Source organism: Podarcis erhardii (genome assembly GCF_964252035.2).
Source record: "Podarcis erhardii genome assembly, chromosome: 1".
NCBI lineage: Eukaryota > Metazoa > Chordata > Lepidosauria > Squamata > Lacertidae > Podarcis > Podarcis erhardii.
The window spans coordinates 54,037,788-54,056,219 of NC_138497.1; the positions used below are offsets into that span (position 1 = coordinate 54,037,788).

At 41.5% G+C, this 18,432-nt stretch overlaps 1 protein-coding gene across 6 annotated transcripts in view; it reads right to left on the minus strand.

Moving 5' to 3' along the window:
* LOC309327394 (uncharacterized protein) overlaps positions 1-18,432 on the minus strand; it is a 105,275-nt gene that overhangs the window by 6,657 nt on the left and 80,186 nt on the right. For all 6 annotated transcript variants that reach the window (XR_014150531.1, XR_014150532.1, XR_014150533.1 and 3 more), the window contains one exon: positions 8,568-8,644. Coding sequence is in view for 2 of the 6 variants with exons in the window: in XM_081836647.1 (XP_081692773.1) it covers positions 8,608-8,644 (37 nt within the window). In the remaining 4 variants the exon portion in view is untranslated. The remainder of the gene's footprint in view (positions 1-8,567; positions 8,645-18,432) is intronic.

Sequence of the window (18,432 nt, forward strand, 5' to 3'; positions counted from 1 at the left end):
ACCCCTTCTCTAAAACTGGGGAAAGCCAGCTCTAGGGACCTCCTGGTCTCCCTGCTCAACTGCAGCCTGACATGCCTCCGCTGTATGATGTCCATCTGATAGGGATGGAGAGCCCACTGCAGGGGTCTGGCATGAAATCATGCCCATGGCACACAGGTCATGGAGGCGATCGTGTGCCCCTGCAGTTTGGCCAGCTGGAAGGTGTCTGCCCTCTTTGCCCCCAGGACCTGTCGGACCGAGGTCCGAATCTTGTCCACACGCTCTGAGGAGAGGCTCACCAAGCCCTGCTTGGTGTCTTTCAAGCTTCCTAGGGCAACATGACCTGCACTGGAAACAGCTTGCTTTTCTCCATGTTCACTAAGAATCTGTGCTGCTGCAGGCAGTCTAGGGTCTCTGCTACATCGCTCCTGGCTTGATGGAGTGAGTCTGACCTGATCAGAATATCGCCCAAGTATGGAAAAAGATGAATGGCCTTCTTCTGTAGATGGACCACCAGAGTTATCAACACCTTTGAAAACATTCTCAGACTTTGGGCCAAGCCAAAAGCCAAACAGGTGTACTGTTAATGATTTTTCTGGAATGCAAAATGCAGAAACTGGTTATGTCCTGGGTAAACTAGGCTGTGGAGGTAAGCATCCATCAGGTCTAGGGAAGCCATGAAGTCTCCAGGCCTGAGACCCTTTAGAATGGTCTTCAAGGTTTCCATTCTGAATTTATTTCAGGTCAGGTACTGATAGACCCTCTTGAGATCTAGAATGACCCTTCATTTTCCTGATTGCTTTGGGACCATAAAGAGACTAGAGTAGCAGCCAGATCCCTGCTGTGGTTTTGGCACAGGCTCTATCGCTCTGATCTCCAGCAGATGCTGGATTGCTTGAAGCATAGGGAGGTGTTTCTGTGTTTTTTTGGAGCATGGGGAGGAAATGAATTTGGCGGGGGGGGGGACGGGACTGGTCAAACTCTATCTTGTAACTCTCCTGGATAATGCTGAGCACCCACTGTTCTGTGATCAAGGCTTCCTGCTGCTGCCGCCTCTTGCCTCCCCTGTAATTGCTGCCTTGAGGCTGCTTGAGGGAGCTCTGGCTACATGAGGATCTATTTGGGAAACCCTGCCCTCCCCAGGAGGGTTTGTAGCTCTTGAAATCTCTAGCGCTGAATAAGCCCCTGTTGGAACGAAAGGAAGAATAATTTCCCTTCCCTTCCTGTGCACTGACACGACTGCTGCCACGGCCCTTGCTGCAAATTGCAAGGCATCCGGCTGGACATGGACAAACCCTGGTGGGACCTCTGAAAGGCCTGAGCCCAGATGCATGGCCATGAGCCATGAGCCCTGGCCATGAAGGAAGCTGCAGCTGAGACCTTAATGGCTAGTGTGACCTGTATAACAGAACCTCTGCCCTTTTGTACTCAGGGTTCCTGGGGTAATCCTGCCATCCTGGAGCCATGAGTAAGGGAACATATGGGGGGCATCTCAGAAATCCCACTCTATACTTATCAAATGGATATCCAGTGGTACCTCAGGTTGCATACGCTTCAGGTTACATACACTTCAGGTTACAGACTCCGCTAACCCAGAAATAGTGCTTCAGGTTAAGAACTCTACTTCAGGATGAGAACAGAAATCGTGCTCTGGCGGTGCGGCAGCAGCAGAAGGCCCCATGAACTAAAGTGGCGCTTCAGGTTAAGAACAGTTTCAGGTTAAGAACGGACCTCCGGAACAAATTAAGTACTTAACCCAAGGTACCACTGTAGCCGTTTTATGAGAGAGTTTGTTGCCTTGGAGGCCCCAGGTGCCTGCCATTCCTGCAAGCTGCTCTCAAACTCTACTGGAAAGGGGAAAGCCCTCTTGGGGGCCTTGCGCTTGGAGGAGGTCTTGGAGGCATTGCTGGCTGCCTGGGGTTGCTTCTTGGCTTGCCGGGCTTCCTCAGGGAGAATGACTGCCTTCACAGCCTTTCCCAAGAGCTGCTTGATGTCTGGGCTCATAAAGAGTTGGGGGGGATGCTCCCCCTCCTCCCTGTCTGAAGAGGTGCATGTAAGCCTGGATGAAGAAGGGCATGAGGCATCCTCTGAACTGGCTGCCCATGGGGAAAGGGAAGGTTCAGTTCTCCTGTAGGTCCTTCTGCCAGGGCCCCTTTCTCCCTGCTCAGCACCCAGCATCACTTGTGCTGGGGCCCCTTTGAGGGGACAAGGGGCTGCTCCAAGAAGAGTAGTATTCTGAGGGGGAAGGGGAGGGATCAGCTCTCCTCCTCCTGGCACCCTGCCAGTTCCCAGCCCTGCTTGAACCATGGGTGCTTTCCTGAGGCCCACCCCCCAGTGCTGCCCTTGGCTGAAGGGGCCCTGATGGGTCTGTGGCAAGTGGGGATGGGGGTGGAGTGTGGAAGCCGCAGGCAGGCCCAAAGCCTGTCCTAGCCAGGCTATCCACTCAGGGGTAACTGGAGGCCCAACTCCCCTTCTTACCAGAACCTCCAGAATTGCTGAAGCTGCTGGATCAGGCCTTTGCAGGTCGCCCAAAACTTCCTCAGCCTGGGCTGCTGCTAAATTCAAGGGAATTCCAGGCCACTTTGCGCAGGCAGCTTGGGTTCCCACAGATCCTGCTGATGAATCCGGAGAAAGCTCCATCTCACAGAAAAGAAAGTCTCCTCCTGAGAAGGAAAACCCCTTCTGCTGGGTTTCAGTCCTTTCCTAGCCTTCCTTCCCAAGTCCAGAGGCCTCCAAAGACTGTAGGCCCAAAGGGAGGCCTAGTCAAAAGTACCGTATTTTTTGCTCTATAAGACTCACATTTTCCCTCCTAAAAAGTAAGGGGAAATGTGTGTGCGTCTTATGGAGCGAATGCAGGCTGTGCAGCTATCCCAGAAGCCAGAACAGCAAGAGGGATTGCTGCTTTCACTGCGCAGCGATCCCTCTTGCTGTTCTGGCTTCTGAGATTCAGAATTATTTTTTTCTTGTTTTCCTCCTCCAAAAACTAGGTGCGTCTTGTGGTCTGGTGTGTCTTATAGAGCGAAAAATACGGTAGATCTGAGAGAAGAAAAACCTGGTATGGATAACAGAAGGGAGCTAAAAGAGTGGATCCAAGAAATGAAGATAAAGAAAGAACAAAGGAAAGAAAAATCCCTTCCAAGATGGCATTCCCATCTTTTTCTTTTACCGGGCCTAGAGCAGGTAAGAGACCTCCTACCAGCGGTGAAGGCAGGAAATGGAACTGGAGCAAGAGGCTTGTCTCTTGTAACTATGATGCAGAAGACAGACTCAGAATTCAAAATGACCTTAACAAATTGAAGAACTGGGCCAAAACAAAATGAATCTCAGTAGGGACAAATGTAAGGTTCTACACTTTAGGCAGGAATAACCAGGTGCAAAAACGTAAGATGGAGGACACCGGGCTTGCCAGTAGTACATGTGAAACAGATCTAGAGGTCTTAGTAGACCACAAGCTTAACATGAGTCAGCAATGTGGCGCATCAACAGAAAAGCTCATACTATTCTAGGCTGCATCAACAGAAGCAGAGTGTCCCAAATCAAAGGAAGTAATAGTACAGTACTGCTCTATTCTGGCTTGTGAGACCATACTTAGAGTACTGTGTCCAGTTCTGGAGCCACAATTTAAGAAGTATATTGACAAGCTGGAGCATGTACAGAGGGCAAGCAAGATGATCAAGGGTCTGGAAACCAAGCCTTATGAGGAATGATTGAGGTTGCTGGGTAAGCCTGGATAAGAGGAAACTGAGAGGAGGTATGATAGCCATCTTCCAATATCTAAAAGGGTGTCACATGGAATATGGAGTAAGCTTATTTTCTCCTGCTCCAGAGGTTAGGACCCAAATCATGGCTAGGACCCTAACCAATGGACTCTCTCGGAAGGTGGTAGATAGACTCTCCTTTCTTGGGAGGTTAAAAGCAGTGGTTACATGGCCATCTGTCATGGACGCTTTAGTTGAGATTCCTACATTGCAAGGGGTTGGACTGAATAACCCTAGGGGTCCCTTCCAACTCTACAATTCTATGGTATCCTGCCTGCCTTTAATCATGGAACTCAAGGCAACATACATGTGTCCAGGCTCTCACCCATCCAGACACTGATCAAATCCAGACATGCACAGATTCAGCAAGGTGGTAGCCTCATGCGCCTTCAGACCATACCCCATATTTATAGAGGTTTGCACAAAACTGTTATCAAACCAGATAGAATAATAAAATTATTATTATTAAACAGGAGTGGTCAGAAAAATAATGATTTTGACATTTCAATTTATTTTCTGCTTTTACCAGTTCCCAAATGTTAACATACACTTAACCCTTTTTGATAAAGTTTAATGCAATTCATGCACAAATTTGCCTATACAACTGCCTATAATGAACAGTAAAAAATTTAAATCAAAGAAATTACTGTTTGGACATTGCTAAACTGGCGTCCACAGAATGATTCTGTTAAGCCTTGTCTTCTTTTATGCCATGTCATTACCTATTCTAACCAAAATCACATAATATTCTAAAAGGGTGACTTAGCTTTTACCACATTCTCTCATCTCAAGTAAGCTTCCTTCTGCCTTAGATATAATATCTGAACAGTTTATGTGCCATAAGAAAATTCCTAACTGAATTTAAATGTAACACACACACACACAGTTTTTGCTGCGCAATTGCTTATTAAATCATTGTGATTGTATAGGAAGGTTTTAAGCAGCAATGTCAGAAAATCAGCCATTGCCTGGTATCTCTCTACCGGCACAAAAAAGGTGTCATGTACTAAAGGAAAGCGCAAACATGAAATCACATAGGCAAAAGACGTGGAATAACACAAGGCTAATAATTCCACCCTCCCAGCAGCAAGCTGTTTAGCTAATGCGCCCGAATCCTAGCAAGTCAGATTTAACAACCTGTTTATTTCAAGCAAAACCTGTTGCAGCAATGCAGAATTCCTCCCCCACCCCATCCCCCGAGGAGAAGCACAAACACACAGAGAGAGCCTCAGTCAGCAGAAACTGAAACGGCGCTATGACACGCAGCCAACGAAGCGACCGGAATCACGACATTGTCATCAATACTGGAGACAACGATCAAGAGGCCCCTAAAGCAAGCAATCTTCTCCGCCTTCGGACATTCTTGGGCACTTAATCAGCCGCTGCATATCCCGAGACACCCATAATCTGGGCGAGCTCCGCATTTGCATTCGGATCGGTGAAAATCGGGCTTTTGCCGGAGATGAAAAATCCCTCTGCAGCATCCCTGAAATCGGCCATTACAGGAAGAAGCCAGAGCGGGTTTTGCGACATCTCCCAGCATCCTTACTGCCTACAATTCCCACACTGCACATGCCCAGCAACTCCAGAGTTAACCCCTTGGTTGCCCAGAGGCAACAACTTTGTGTCATCGGGCTCGACTCTTGTTTCCTCGACTTTCCCCTCACATCCCTGTTCACAAAAAATAGGCAACAGGCGCGACAAGTTAAAAACACTCAGAGTGTCAAGAGAAAGTGAAAAGGGGAGACCACACGCGGAGAGCTGCTAAAGGGAGGCCTGGAATATTTTTTTTTAGCATAAGAATATTCTTTTAAAATTCTCCAGAACAGTAACAAATCTGCATCTGCAGTCATCCTCAGGTGTTTACTATAAACGTTTTCGGTTTTAAGTCTACTGTTCTTTGTTTTCCTGCACGCTTCTAGAGACTACAGTTTCTTTTTTTTCCAATATTTTTGCTTTGTACCTCAGACAGCAGGTGGAATTTATTCTCCCATCTGAGTACCTCTTAATTTTTTTTTTTTAATGAATGCACCATTTGTTCTTAAAATCCCCAGGTCTCTTCCCAAGATCTCAGAATACATATAGACATACAGATAGATAAAGAAAAATAAAGCAGATTTAGAAAACCCTTGCTATTCTACTTTTCTCCTTACAAATATGCATTCAGGTATATATCAGTATTACTATACTACGCTCCTGCTTTTCAGTTCCTTCAGTCTTTCAAGAGCCAACAAACTACATCTATAAACAAAACCAACCACAATTTAAAACAGATTAAACAGTATCTAATTTGAAAGAGGAAAACAAAGCCTCATGGCAAGCCTTCCTAGACTTAACTGGAATGGGCATTGCGTGTACACACTTCTTACTATTTATTATTAATTGCATTTGAAATAACTGCCCTCAAAAATAATTGCCAAAGAAAAATCAGTCTAATTATTCTAATTTGTACTGCCATGTTAATTGTTACATGGCTAGGAATTCTAGAGACCATCTGCTTCCCAGACAACACAGAAACCTAGCTGGTGCTACAACCCCTAAAAGAAATCCAAATCTCTGAGAAATCTGTTACACATAATAAAAAAACAGACAAAATATGGTCACTTACAGTCATGTTGTCGCTGTAATCCCCCCTCCTTTATAATTTATTTTAGACCATGGAAACAGCAGAAAAAGTGGTCATGCTTCTTTCAAAGAAGCTGACCTATAACGTACTCCCACACATTTTTACAAAGTTTAATTCCCAACAAAATATTTTGAACATCAAAGCGGTTTTCAAAGTGATACCTGGCTAAAACAACGACAGAAAAAACTTCCCTCTGTAACTCTACAGACACACTTTGTATATCTCCCAAGCCAATACAAGCCAAAGTCATTTCAAATAATACCCATACGCTTATTTACAATTTATTTCTTGGTGCATTGATTTTTGCTAGTTTTTCACACACACCCCTAAAATTCTACAGGAATCTCAACTCTTTAACAGCCAACACTACATAATTGTCCACCAACATTTCCATTGAAAAACCAAATCCTTCAACAGTCAGGCGTGCAGAGCTCTACCTTTTTCATTTACAAACAAGCCACAATCATTTTACAAGCATTTTAATACATAGATTAAAGCCACAACGGACAACATGGGACAAAGACTGTGTGAAAAGAAACGTGAAATATAACAGGCCTCCCCTAATAACCCATATTTAACTATAGAACTGCTCAGCTGTATATATTTCTATGTCTCAAAGAAAAGATGGACAGTTTATGTAGTTTGCACTATTTGAATTAAAGTTTATAAAGCTGGCCTATTAAAAAGGCCTTGTTTTTAGGATTTCAATTAATTTTTACATTTTTGTCTTATTAATATTATTTATCTATTTCAAGTCAATGAAGAATTTCAGAGTAACATTATTAAGTAATTTTAACCCTGGTACAGAAAGCTTTATTTAATAATAAAAGTTGCATGAGTAATGGAATGTTGACTTATTGCATACATTTCTAGATATTAACAAAAGCACTTGAGGAAAAATACGCCTCAGGTGCTTTAAAATACAGTATTGACAATTTTTCTGGCAATAGATTAAATCTGAAATTAAGAAGTAGAAATATTTTGACAGGATCCAACCATACCATTTCAGAATGGTATATGTCTTTCTGGCTTCAAGCAGAACCATTTCTCTGTCTCCTCACAAAGGCAAAACACACACACACAAAGTGTAAACCTTCATTACTTTTTTTATAGGTATTTTTTTTTTATCATAGGGAACTGCAGACAGAATCACTTTTCTGCTGCTTTCAGTCAGTGTGCAATTATTTTACCAAAACGTAAGAAGGCTTTGCTTTTGCCTTTAAAAGATTTCACAATAGCATGGAGTTTTTACTGTCCTAAACCTTTGTTGTTGTTTTTAAACATTACCATGAACATCAAATTTTAGTAACCAGAATTTAATAATACGTAATCAAAGTGAAATATACAACTGATTTGGAGCTGGTGTGTGTTTTACAACAGCATACCTTACACTTTTAACAGGTCTTATCCCACAATTTTTGCTATTACATGAAATTATCTAAGGTACAGATTAGGTCAGGAAAATAATATCCCCAATTCCGTCCCCCTCACTCCACCCTGCCACCTCCACACACAGCTCTTTATGTCCTCTAAATCACATAACTTTTTAAAATTGACAATTTGGTCTTAAGAAACACCATTGCAACCCAAGCCAGTAAACCCAAAATTTTATTACACAACAGCCTATTTTTAATTAACTAGCCTTTTTAAAAAATCGTACTTTGGGGCTCAATCCACTGGGAGCTTTCCAAGCACATGTCCAAAGAAAAGAATGACATTTGCAGAAAAGGCCTTCTACGACTACCATTTCAGCAGGGGTTGTATGGCAAAAGTATCTTGTGGGACAGTCCTGCTTATCAAGACAGACTGCTTTATTTTTAAAATGTTTACCAAATCACTCTGTTTTTAGAATTTAATTCTTGCATAACCAAAATAAAACCACCTTTCACCTGGAATTGTGTTTTTGCATTTTCTCATATGGATCTGTCTCACATACATACTGAGCATTACATACTGAATGTTATGTTATTCTTAGGCTTTTGGGGGGGGGGGTAACTCAATGTCTACTTAACCATCCTTTCACACTTTGCTAGATGCTAGAACAACCTTAACTCGTTTTTTTCTGTATACAATACCTTACACAAAAATAACAATCAGGGTTTGCGTGTTTTATTAGTCTAAAGGCCAAATAATATATTATGGAACTATGGTGTAACTATTTTCTTATCCCATCAAAAAATTTAGGTAATAAACCGATGCCTTACCAGTAAAAGGGGGCTTGTTTCTTTAATCCATCACTGGCATTTACTGAAACAAGGATTTCCCAACAGTCTCTGTAAAACTAAAGAGAGAGAAAAATAAATCTACCAGACAATCAGTTGCAATTACAAAAACTACTTTTTGTATTTTTAAAAACAGTCAGGACCCTTGAACTACAAAAGTTTGTATTACTATACCTGAAATATATATTTTTTGAAATGTGGGGCCTATGTTCTTCATCACTATAACCTGTGTGGGTTTTTTTTGTTTATATACACTGCACTTTCCTCCTTTTTTGAAAAATAGAAAAATAGAAATCCTATATAATCTTTGTGTTCAGAAAATAAAAATCATATGAGTTGTAAGTAGTGGTTTGTTTTCAGGGAAGAGGAAAATGGAAGATACTGCTCCTTATTGCCTCTCCTATATCCTATTATAAGCATTCATTTCAAAATAAAACAGTTTTACTCTTATTTTTCCCTTGGTTTATAATACTGTATATGTTATACAATAACACTGCTCGAATGCTTATATATATAGTGCATAATTTGTTCCTGCAAGGTGTTCACATTTTTTCTTGTACCCCTCTTTTGTCCGCAAGGTATTTCACAAATAAAATAACTGCAGATCCACTATTTTCATGGTTTGTTCATTTTTTATTTTTCATTTTGCATCCACCATCTCAAACACATCCGTTATTAAGGCAGTGAATGTGCACTGTATCCAGAATAAGACCCTTTAAAGGTTTTCATTTTATAGAGAATAAGTGGCATCCTTTTTTGTTTTCAAATGGAAAACTTAGGAGGTAAGCTAAATCAGTTACTTGAAATCACTTTTTTCGGACTTTAATCTTCCAGAATTAATGTTGGTATAAATGTTGCCTAACACCTGCCCTTCCAATGGAACTCCAGCTCTGTCGAACTGTTGCAATTCACATGCTCCTCCCTGATTTAGAAGGTGAACTCAAAGGTAGTGAGAACGAAGTAAACAGTTGGACATAACACTAACTAGGAAACACTTCCCATCAGTTTTTTCTTTCTACTTTTGCTGTGTATACTTTGGGCTAGTTATTAGCATTTTATATAAAAAAACTATTTCCTGCCTAATTTTATTTTGTACCCTTCACTGGTCCTATGAAGAAAAAAACAGAATGAACTGAATGAGTAGTGCTCACAGATTTTGTACAATATCTCAGGTGCGGGGGGGGGGGGTTAATAGGAAAATTGTAACCCTTGAAAATTAATTCAATATGTATCCCTTGATTCAAAACAACAAACCAACACAATTTTTGTAACAACCTGTTGGTCTACAAAAACCTATCTATTGGCACAAAACAAGCATAGGCTCCAATAATACAACCCCCCCCCCCCGATTTATGTTATTGTATACAGCAGAAATTTGGGGTACAGCCATTTCCTAGAAGAAGCAGACTAAGAATAACTGAAAATGCCTTTTGAAGATTATAGCACGGTGCTCAAAGAACCTGATGTTTTACAGAAACCTCTTTACTTGGGACTCCTACTAACACTTTTCAGGCTTCTTAAAAACATAGAGGATTTTGAAAATCTGCTTTAATACCTGCAAAGTATTTTGTTTTCCCCATCTTAAGTCAGTGAGAGTACCTGCATTGGTTTCACTTTTGCTCCTGCCACTTTTGTCCTTGTTCCTTAATAGCCCAGAGTCCCTTAGGGCTTTGTGGGGTGGGGTGGGTAGGGTGTTCACCTACTCTTACAGGTGCACTTTAAAAATAAATTATTCTAAATATATAAATGATGCTGATACATGTATATAATGGCATTTTATTGGCCGCTCACTAATATAGTTAACTGGGTAGCTCACAAATATGAAACCATAAAATACAATATGTAAAATAGCATAAAAAGAATCACAGCATGAAAAATCCAGTTTTTAAGAAAACGTAATTTTGGGGATGAGGTGAGCATAAAGAAATTGAAAGAATAATTACGTCATGTAAATCTAAAGCTATTGCATGTATACCTAAACTGAAGGGCATGTTTCACAACTAAAATCCAGTGACAGTTACCAAATATCACTTTAAATATATCCACTTTACCCATTATACGATTGAATATTGCTTTTAAAATAGTGTCCTAGCCTTTTACTATTCTGACTGTAATAAAATATTTTTATGATTCTATGAAAATTAATAAATGCAACTTCATTTTTCTTTAAACTTCTAATTCCTAATTGTCTAACCTATCTCTCACCGAGACAATGTGAAATTAGGGGAAACTGATACTATCTTTCACCACCTTATAGTTGAGCCAAATCTCTCTTTCTATAATTTAGGTAAACTGCCTCTCATGCAACCGCAATCACTTACTTCGGCTATGAGAGAGAGAGAGAGAGAGAGAGAGAGAGAACTGATATTTTTCTGTATCCCTCTGTCCTCTTCCTGTTGTGTCCTTGGCCACAAAACATTCTGGGCCCCAAAATGCTCTGTAAAATATTCCGATAAATTACATGCTTACCAGACCTAAGTATAGGAAGCATAGCTGTTTAAAGCACATGGTCTGAGGCTCTGGTAAACACTCATTGCCAAAACAATTCCTTAACTAACATTGCAGTCCAACCCTCCCCCCCCCCCTTGTGCTGGGCTAGGGTGTTGGTGCTTGGCTTCTGCCATCATCACTTCTCTGGTGTGGAGCTCCTCATTCAGCCCAAACTGAACATGTGTGAGTGAGTGCTGCCAGTGGGATCTCTGGCAAAAGCAGCCTGTGAAAAATCTCCAAACAGGGCATTTCAAAGAGGAGCTGAGCCAGCCTCAAATCTACTGGATCCTGAACCAGACTCACTGATGTCATATCTGGGCTCGATTGCTGTGCCAGCTTCAGGCTGACGCAGCCATTTCCCTAGCCCCTGCTTTCTCCCTTTGCCATTTTGAGTGTATCCAAGCTGGTAATACTCTAGACCCACCAAAATCTGTGGACTTCATTTATTTCAGTGAGTCTACTCTTGAGTATGACTAATCTTGGTTACCACCCTATATTTGTCTATTTACAAGTTAGTGTCCCACATGGGAACTGAATGAAGAAGAAGAAAATCCAAATTCTTCTTCTTGTTCCTACTTCAGAACCTACTTGTTCTGAACAGGCCAATTAGCCAGTAAAAAAAAATTATCGTCTGCCTGCCTGCATAATTTTGTGTCATAAAAACCTGAACCACGCCATACATTTAAAGCACATTTAACACACATTTAAAACTCACGGCTTCCCTCAAAAAAACATTAGAACTGTAGTTTGTTAAGGGTGCTGGGAATTATAACTTGGTGAGGGGTCTACCCCTGTTCCCTGGATTCTTTGAGGATGCCATGGGCTTTCAATGTCTGGCATGGACCCCTAACACTGAACACCACTCAAGATTCCTGCAAACAGAGCGCTACCAACTCATCCACCCAGTTCCTTCCTGTTGCTCCTCCTCTGTCGAGGTGTCAGGTATAGGAGCTATCCTATATATTCTCATAATTTATTTTCTGAATAACCTCTGGGAAATAGTTATTGCTTTTGCGTTGCTCTCTAGAACTGTGTGGGATAGTAATGCTGACTGGTGTATGGAGAAGGGTTTTTGATGCAGAATGGGAGCAAAAGAGAAGTCTAGCCCTTTCATTTTTTGTGCAGGTTACTTCATTTTCTCGTCAAATATCTTACTCTATGGTACTCTCATTCTAAGTAAACTCCCTCACAAAATGTAAAAGAATAGGCCCAAGTCAAACGCCCAGGTACAGAAGGTAAGTATCAGAATTAAAGACAAAATCAGTTTCCTTACTTCTTGCTTTGGAAATATTTAACACTAATAAACAACACCAATTTTTTAAAAAATGCCTTGGATCCAACATCTGCTGCACTTTTACAGTTTCAACAATCCAGACTGTAATTTGTCTAATCAGGAGCCAGAAATAAAACACACAAGAGGTAGGAGAATAATGGGAAATTTGCTATATGGTGCAGAGTCCCAGGAAAGTTGGAACCACTCTCCTTGGTAATAAATTGCTGTTACACAGCAGTAACAGTTGTGGATTATTTATTTTTACTTTTTATTTGAGGAACTCTGGACAATTTGCATCCACATTAAGAGAAGCAGGAAAGAAACTAAAAGTCAACTATCAAATTTTCAAGAAATATTGTATCCTATCCCTTGCTATAAAATATCTGTCCATATAGAAGGATCTTCTGTGAGACCCACTAGAGCCTAGAGCAGCCTTCTCTGACTATTCTGGCATGGGTTGATGGGAACTGTAGTCCAAAACATCTATGACAGCATCAGGTTGGGGAGGGCTGGGCTAAAGTGTTAGGCTTGGAGGTAGGAAATCACAGGCCAGTTTGCCAAACCTACTGGATGATATTGGACATGATACTATCTTTCATCCTAGTCTACGTCATGGATGGTTGTGAGGCTAAACTGTGGATTTGGGCTCTTTTTATAGGAATGATCAGTTACAAATATAAAACAATGTCTAAAGCAGAAAGGTTCGGACTCAGCCATGAATGAATTCTATAATGGGAGGGCAGAGAAGGTACATGGTAGCACTTATGGTCCTTGAAATAGTGAAGCAAACACCTATATAAATGTTAATGCAGCACATTTAGCAGGGATTAAATATCGTTAAACTTTGTGTGCATACCTCTGAATAAACACGCTTAGCATTGCATTATATGGCATCTAGGAATGATGGATAACTTTGATTCAGGTCTCATCTGAAGCCGAATCCAGCAAATTTGCAAACCAAAACACAGCTAAATTTTGCTATATAGTTCACCAACCAATGGTTAGAAAAAATGCACATATTAAGGGAAAGTGTGGATAAAAATGAATACATTGGTGAAATTAACACACAAAATGCATTATAGTAGGAGGAAATTGCTTCCAAAAATCTGCAAGTTAGGCTAAACTGCATATAAAATGTATTAATTGGGGGGGGGATGCTGAATTTTCACCAGGATTTTAAAAACAAGTGATATGTTGCTGTAGATATGGAAAACTGAATTTAATATTGGAAAAATGAGAAACTGAGAGCAGTGCCATAGCTACTGGGAGGTTCGGAGCTAGCTGGGTTTTTTGCCCTGAGTGAAGCCTGTGTGTGTGTGTGTATACAGAAATGCGCATGGGGTGTGTGCCAAACAAGGTCTTTGACCAGGGTGAAAGAAAGCCTAGTTTCGCCTCTGCTGAGAGAACTGAAATTGACAGATTATGTCATCCTAAACAACAACACATTTTAACCAGGCCATAGACTGTCTAACTTTCCCTGAGCCTACCCAACCCTCCAAAAGAAAGTATATATAAAAAATACTTACTTGTGTATGCATTTAATGAACTACTTTTGCCAGGGCCTCCTCTAGTAGTGACTGCTTTAAACTCATCTCTCCAGCAAGAGATTTTAAATGACTAGACTGAAGCAGAGGGCATTTTGTTTAACAGCTGAACTGGTGGTGACAGAATAACCACCACTCTCAAAGCAGGTAAGAGGGTGGGTTCTTTTTCTTACTCCTGTCCTTGTAGTTCTTTGTGTTTTGAAAATTTGAAATTTTGGTTTCAAAGGGGGCATTATTTACGGCATCTTGGGCTGACATAATTGTTGGGCCTCTTCCTGGACCCTCTCAGCAGAATGGAGGGGTGTTAGTTCCAATAAATCTAAGCTATCTCCATCCCTGCCCCATCTTTGGAATGTACCATTTTGTGGTCTACTGTCTCCGAAATGCTAGACTTATGGGGGCTGCCAGGGCATAGATACCAGCCACCATTGGAGGGACACTTTTGTCCCATCCTAATATCCTCCAACCAGTGGATCTGGGGGTTAGGGATGCCTTGGAAGACAAATTTCACTACACCTTGGGTCCCCATGTTTTTTAGAGTCTGTAATTGATTCTATGATGCATGAAGATGACTGACTTCCTGAAACTCCTAATCAGCCTTATACAGTGGTACCTCGGGTTAAGTACTTAATTCATTCTGGAGGTCCGTACTTCACCTGAAACTGTTCTTAACCTGAAGCACTGCTTTAGCTAATGGGGCCTCCGGCTGTTGACGCGCCACCGGAACAAGATTTCTGTTCTCATTCTGAAGCAAAGTTCTTAACCTGAAGCACTATTTCTGGGTTAGCGGAGTCTGTAACCTGAAGCATATGTAACCTGAAGAGTATGTAACCCGAGGTACCACTGTATAGGTATTACCTGTTGGGCCTATAAAAAATACTTCTGACATGTTCAAAAAGGTGATCTTCCTAAGTTTTGTACAGTTCAATTAAAAGATTCATATTTTTGATAACCTGTCTGACACTTAAATTCAAGTGCATAGTTCATGTTCCCTCCCTCACTATTCTGATTTCTCGTTGTGTGCCTTTTGATGGTTTGGTCAAGTTATTAAGGGTAAAAGGAAGGCTAGGATGAAAATGGATAGGACAGTTGATATGCTGGGTTTTTTGTTTGTTTGTTTTTTTAACAAACAAACTCAAAAATTGTATTGAGTTAATTTGTTAACTGGAGTGCTCACAATTACCAAAAGTACTATTACAAGTCTTCTAAACGAGTAAATATAAAATATACCACTATTATACCAATATACCAATATACTCTATTTTTTATTTGTGTGCTGGCAAACAAGTGGCATGAACAAGACAAGCACAGCTAGATTGGGGGTGGGGGGAATTACCTGACACAAGCTATATGAACTCAGGCACACCATTTTGAAGAAAAGCTAGCCTGTAAAATCTTATCCTTCTTAAACTTCTGTTTCCTACCACTCGTAACAAGAAAGCAACAGTCTGCTTCATGTTAATATAGAAAAGCACAATTTTCCAGTTGGTTGAGGAAATGAAATATTCCCCTCTTAATAACAAATTAGGAAACTCCCTGAGTAATGTTTTTAAATGTCTTAACCGAACATTTTAGTAATAAACAGTTCTGTCATAAAAAAGGTAAAACAGTTCTGTCATAGAAAAGGTAAATTTACAAAGCTTTAAATGCAGAACTGGATTATGACCTTTCGAGGCCCTAAGCACTTAAAAGATTTTGGTGTCCCCATATATATCTAATTCAAAATATAAACAATAATAAACCATAAAATACGGGACAGCCAACATGACCAAGATAAGAACGATAACATGAGCTTCAGTGGACAGAGTGGCAGCTTACCAGTTACCAAATTCTAATGTTGTTGTATGCCCAAAATTAATGTATATCATTAATCTCTATCATTACTATTTTATTATTACTATTTTATTCCTATTTTTATTATTGTATCTACCGTATTTTTCATCCTATAGGGCGCACCGGCCCATAGGACGCACCTCGTTTTTTTTGGGGGGGGGAAATGAATAAAAAAAAATTATTTCCCTCCCCCCAGCCGCGGCTGCCGCCCCAAGCCTTGCGGACACTCGCCCGAAGCACGGGGAGTCCTCCGGAGGGCTCCCCGTGCTTTGGGCGGCAGGCTGCCTCCCCAAGCCTCGCGCGCTCGGCGGGACCTCCCGCCGGGCGCGCTAGGCTTGCGGACACTCGCCCGAAGCACAGGGAGTCCTCCGGAAGGCTCCCCGTGCTTCGGGTAGCAAGCTGTCGCCCCAAGCCTCGCGCGCTCGGCGGGACCTCCCGCCGGGCGCGCAAGGCTTGCGGAACCTCGCCCGAAGCATGGGGAGTCCTCCGGAGGGCTCCCCGTCCTTCGAGTAGCAGGCTGCTGCCTGCAAGCCTTGTGAGCCCGTGGGAACTCCCGCAGGGCTTGCAAGGCTTGCGGATAGCTTCCTGAAGCCTGGAGAGCGAGAGGGGTCGGTGCGCACCGATGCCTCTCGCTCTCCAGGCTTCAGCGAAAGCCTGCATTCGCCCCATAGGACGCACACACATTTCCCCTTCATTTTTGGAGGGGAAAAAGTGCGTACTATGGGGCGAAAAATACGGTGTGTGTGTGTGTGTGTATATATATATATATATATACACACACACACACACACACACACATATGTATGTATTTTATTTATTTATTGTGGGAACCTTTTTGCAGAACCTGGTTCAGCTACAGCATACGGTCCATGGTAAATTCGGCAATGGAAAATTTCTGTGGTGACCCCCTTCCCCTGATGCCCTAAGCACATGCTTATTTTGCTTAATGGTTAATCCAGTCCTGCTTAAATGCTTCACTGGTACCTACAAAGTGGAGCATAGGCGCTGACTCCATGGGGCCTGAGGGGGCCCGAGCCCCCTCAAAAATTCGTTTGGGGGGGCTCCGCCCCCCCAATAATTTAAGAAAATTATTAGTTATATTATGCTTTGTAAAATCACAAAATTATGTTGGTATTTTTTATTTTCCTTGTTTGACGATAGTTACCTTTTAAAATACATTCAGTAATGAGTTAAAACAACAGCAGCGGTTTGGAGGTCTTGGGCCCCCCCAATATTTTTTATAAGTCGGTATGGGCCCCCGCCCCCCCAATATTTTTTATAAGTCGGCGCCCCTGAAGTGGAGTGAAGTCAATAGCCTCCACTGTAGGCACCGACATGCACCATTAAAATAGCGTGATGTGTAACTATAACTATGTGAGCCAGGTCTGCCGACTTATGCCTCTGTCATGACACAGGGTTCTGGAAAAAGATGAAACTGATTTTGGTAGAATTTACTTTAGTCAGTGTTCCTTAAACGCTTTTAGGCCATGAAAGTGTTATGCTGTAATGGTCTGAGGAGGAGAGTGGGGTATTACAGGCTGGCTTCTGTTAGAGCCTTGAGGGGGGATTTTTACTTGAAAAATTTCTGAACCACAGCATATCTAAACTCACCTCGTGGTTTTAATGATATAATGATATGAGTTCAGTAACACTGGGAACGATATGGGCTTGTTTAGGGTTAATTTATTTCAGCAGAACTCCTCCCCAAATCTATCTAATCTACATATCTGTAGACAGATAGCTACAGATGATTGCGTCTTAGGTGGTACAAACACATAAAATGGTGCATGCATTTCACTTTTGCATAGCTAATGTGGTGCCTCCATATGCTGTGGATTATAACTCCCATAATCCCTGAGCTTTGACCATGTCAGCTGGAGCTGATGGGAGTCCAAAGTCCACAACATCTAGAGGACTTTCTGGTCCAGTGATGGCCAAACTTGGCCCTCCAGCTGTTTTGCGACTACAACTCCCATCATCCCTAGCTAACAGGACCAGTGGTCAGGGATGATGGGAACTGTAGTCCCAAAACAGCTGGAGGGCCAAGTTTGGCCATCACTATTAAATCTGGTCTAATCTGATTATACTGCCAACCACTGACCAGAGCCATGCTGGCTAGGCCTGATGGGAGTTGGACTCCATCTAGAGAGTCCCAGGTTCCTCAGCTCTGGCCTAAGGGAAATTTGGGCTTATATTTTTTGAAAACCATTCCTGAAATGGAGATAAATATAAAAAGCAAATGCTGATATGGTGTGAAGATCTTTCATCTAAAGAAGACCTGTCCTGTTCCATGCCCAAAGAAGCTCTTGGATTCCTGGCCCATGACTACAACAGAAATTGGCTTCATAAACCTTAAGAGGCAGGAGTAACTTAAATTTATTTTCCCCTCAATTTTCCCCTTAAAGCGTGTTTATGTAATCAGGAGCTTATCATATTACAATCTGAGCATATCCTACAACCCTGCCTATAAGTTTATACAGTATGTACATCATTCCTAGTTCATTCGAAACCAAATATTAAACATTTTTAACCTTAGCTGTTGAAAAATAATTCTTAAAATTGTTTGGGTTGATTTATATAGACTCCAGTAAATATTGACATTTTGTCAAGGAGTTATACACAAGGTGAATTTTAATGAATTATTTTATTATTTATATTTTTTCCTTATTCAAAAAGGCTTTTAATTTGTCCTAGAAACAATAACACA